The sequence below is a fragment of the Branchiostoma floridae genome, chromosome 5, assembly GCF_000003815.2.
Source record: "Branchiostoma floridae strain S238N-H82 chromosome 5, Bfl_VNyyK, whole genome shotgun sequence".
NCBI lineage: Eukaryota > Metazoa > Chordata > Leptocardii > Amphioxiformes > Branchiostomatidae > Branchiostoma > Branchiostoma floridae.
Genome location: NC_049983.1, coordinates 16,212,437 through 16,215,254, shown reverse-complemented (window position 1 = coordinate 16,215,254; position 2,818 = coordinate 16,212,437). Strand labels below are relative to the sequence as shown.

Here is a 2,818-nt window from a genome sequence, read left to right as displayed (position 1 = left end):
ATTATGACCTCTAAAATAACCTCTTTTATGAAAATGATACATGGAGAATACATTAAAACATGCAGACAAAATCTCAACAGCCAAAACAGTGTACTACTGAGCTACGGTCCACAGTGACTGAAATGCAGACAGTTCGCACCTGCTTGCTTCACTGAAACGAAAAGGGAAAAAAAAACACAATGTATCGTCAGCAGAGACTTTTCTGAAGAACATATTGTCCTACCTTTAACTCACAGTCCTCATTAACAGCAATGTTACTGGGCTTCAAATCCTGGAGAAACAAACACAAAGCATCAGTAAAGTATTGGCATAAGAAGCTGTAAATTGCATTTACAGTAACAATCTACTATAATTATTATAAATTAACTGAGATAGAGTTTCACTGATGGATAAAAAAAAAGTATCTGCAAAGGTTTCACCTTCATATGGGGTAGGCAGGCAAAAAGCAGAACAAGCATTTTCATGGTGGTTTCATGTTTGTTGAAAATTCAACACTAAAACAGCACCACTAGTTTCAAATACTTAAAATGGGTATGTTTAAAACAGGTTTCTGACGAGGGGGGATACAAACTAAGCCACGTTTGGGATTGTTTTCTCACCGCAAAAGCGCCATCTACATCGGCTACATATAGCGGTGAGAAGCAGAACTCCAGTTAGAAGCTCTGACGAAGTTGTCTGAGAGACATCGAAACGTAAGCTATGTAAGTACCCACTGGGTGTGTACAAAGAATTTCTCCTTTATCCTATATTCTACCAACCTGATGAAACTATTTTCGCAGGTTTCTGACAGTTAGTAGACAGTTCTATTCATTATCATTCTAGTTAATACCAGGTATAAAGTCTACTGTACCTGAAATATGCTCTTTGATAAATTCAGATAACATTGCTTTAGTTTTAACGGTAATCAAAATAACATCAACTGCACTTACTCTGTGAATGATCCCAGCAGAGTGAATATACTGTAGAAGAAAAAGAGTACAGAAAATACCATCAGACTAAACCATCCAAACTTTGTGTGTCATGAAACTACAAATCTTCCAGAACATCCGTTTGGAGACAGAGTCTTACGTTAAAGAATCTTTTTTAGTATACGGCCTCCTTCGGTCAATATTGACCATGATAAAATCCTGATTGGTATCAGCCTACAGCATCGACTGTGGCTAAACAGTCCTATACGAGAATGACAGTCTCTGCCATATATGGCACATCTGTAGGCTGACTCAGGTCTGTTGCATGGTTCTTTTCGCAGGATCCGCTTTTCTTCTTCCATGCACATCAGTCTGGTATCTCCTGATTTTAGCTGCCTGGACAGCCTAAAAGTCTTTTTTAGAGTCTTGAAAATTCCAAAGATTTACCTTGAGTCCTCTGAGCACTTGGTAGACAAGGAACTGTACATGGTCGTCTGTCAGCTTCTGACACTTCACGATGTTGTTCAGGTCTGCACCCATCAGGGGCGTCACAAGATACCTGAACATGGCAGATATAGACCAATCAGGGACAGGTAGCTAAAAACATGTATAATGACAAATCAGGAACAAGTTGCTCCAACAATGTCAGGGATATGAACCAATCAGCGACAACACCTCAATATGTTAGGAATATGGACCAATCAGGGACAAGTTACTAGTACTAAACGGAATATGGACCATAGTTCTTGTCTAGTGCAGTATTTTTACGAAGTATATATACTGTAGGTCCTAATTCTGGTGGGTACCCCAAAACTGTCACCTCTAAAAACTTCATGTAATTAATCTAATCTAAATTCAAAAGATATACCAGTGCAGCATCAGTATTCCCAGAGTACTTACACGTCCTGGAAATCTTCAAAGGTCAGAGTAGGGGTCATAACATTCAACAGTCCAATCACCTGGAAAACACCCAGACAAGTGCACAATGAGTTAAAGATTTCATAGATAAATAGATGGACAAGTGGATAAAGGTTAAGTGTTCAGTACTGTGCTCAGGCATATCAATATTTCATGGCCTTACCAAATTTATCTACTGAGGAATTTTTATGACCTTCCAGACAGCAGGCCTTTATAAACAATCCCAATGCCCGACCCACTTCTACCAAAACGTAGAAATACAATTTACAAAAACATATAAATGCAAATACTTGATTAAATGTAGCCACCTCTACCAATACATAGAAATATGATTGAAAACTAAAAACAGAAAAAAGCAAAAATCTGACGGACATGCAGCAACTCTCTCAATGGCTGGGCTTGGAGTACACTCATACAAATATGACAACTCATGGTCATGGACTTGTCCAAAATCACCCTTGAGAAAAAATTGTCCCTCCCAATTACCTCCATGCAAAAATGGATAATTCCAAAGGAAAATGGACTGATCCAATTGCATAAAAGGCACCCCTCCTACTTCCCTTCACACTAAACTACAGGACCTTGGCTCTGATTGGTTAGAACGTACGCACATTTTCATGTTCCATGTGTTTGAGCAGCCTGAGCTCGCGGTAGCTGCGTTTGGCGTGGATCTCGGACTGGAATGGTCTGGCAAGCTTCTTTATTGCCACCTTGTGCTGCAACTGCTGATCAAATGCTGAGCTGTGAAGAAAAGTAAAAATAAATTAATAATACAGTACGTTTTCAACTCAAATTAATCTCAATATTTTTGGACAAATAAATGCAACGTTACACAAAAAGATGAAGCAACTTTTTAAAGAAAAAGGCGCTCCAAATTCATCTATCTTTGCAGAGACTTAAATTTTGTAGTAGGAGGGGAAAAGAGCTTTTTCAGGTGTTTGCACTTGAGTTGGGTCGTGTGGCATGATGCTGATGTCATGAAGCCCCGTTTA

The 2,818-nt window shown here is 38.9% G+C and overlaps 1 protein-coding gene across 1 annotated transcript in view; it reads right to left on the bottom strand.

Moving 5' to 3' along the window:
* LOC118416014 (mitogen-activated protein kinase 14-like) overlaps positions 1-2,818 on the bottom strand; it is a gene marked incomplete in the record, with an annotated part of 16,923 nt that overhangs the window by 8,576 nt on the left and 5,529 nt on the right. Inside the window, 5 exon segments of the mRNA XM_035821049.1 lie at positions 224-271; positions 930-959; positions 1,356-1,467; positions 1,809-1,867; positions 2,438-2,567. Of these exon segments, the coding sequence (XP_035676942.1) occupies positions 224-271; positions 930-959; positions 1,356-1,467; positions 1,809-1,867; positions 2,438-2,567 (379 nt within the window).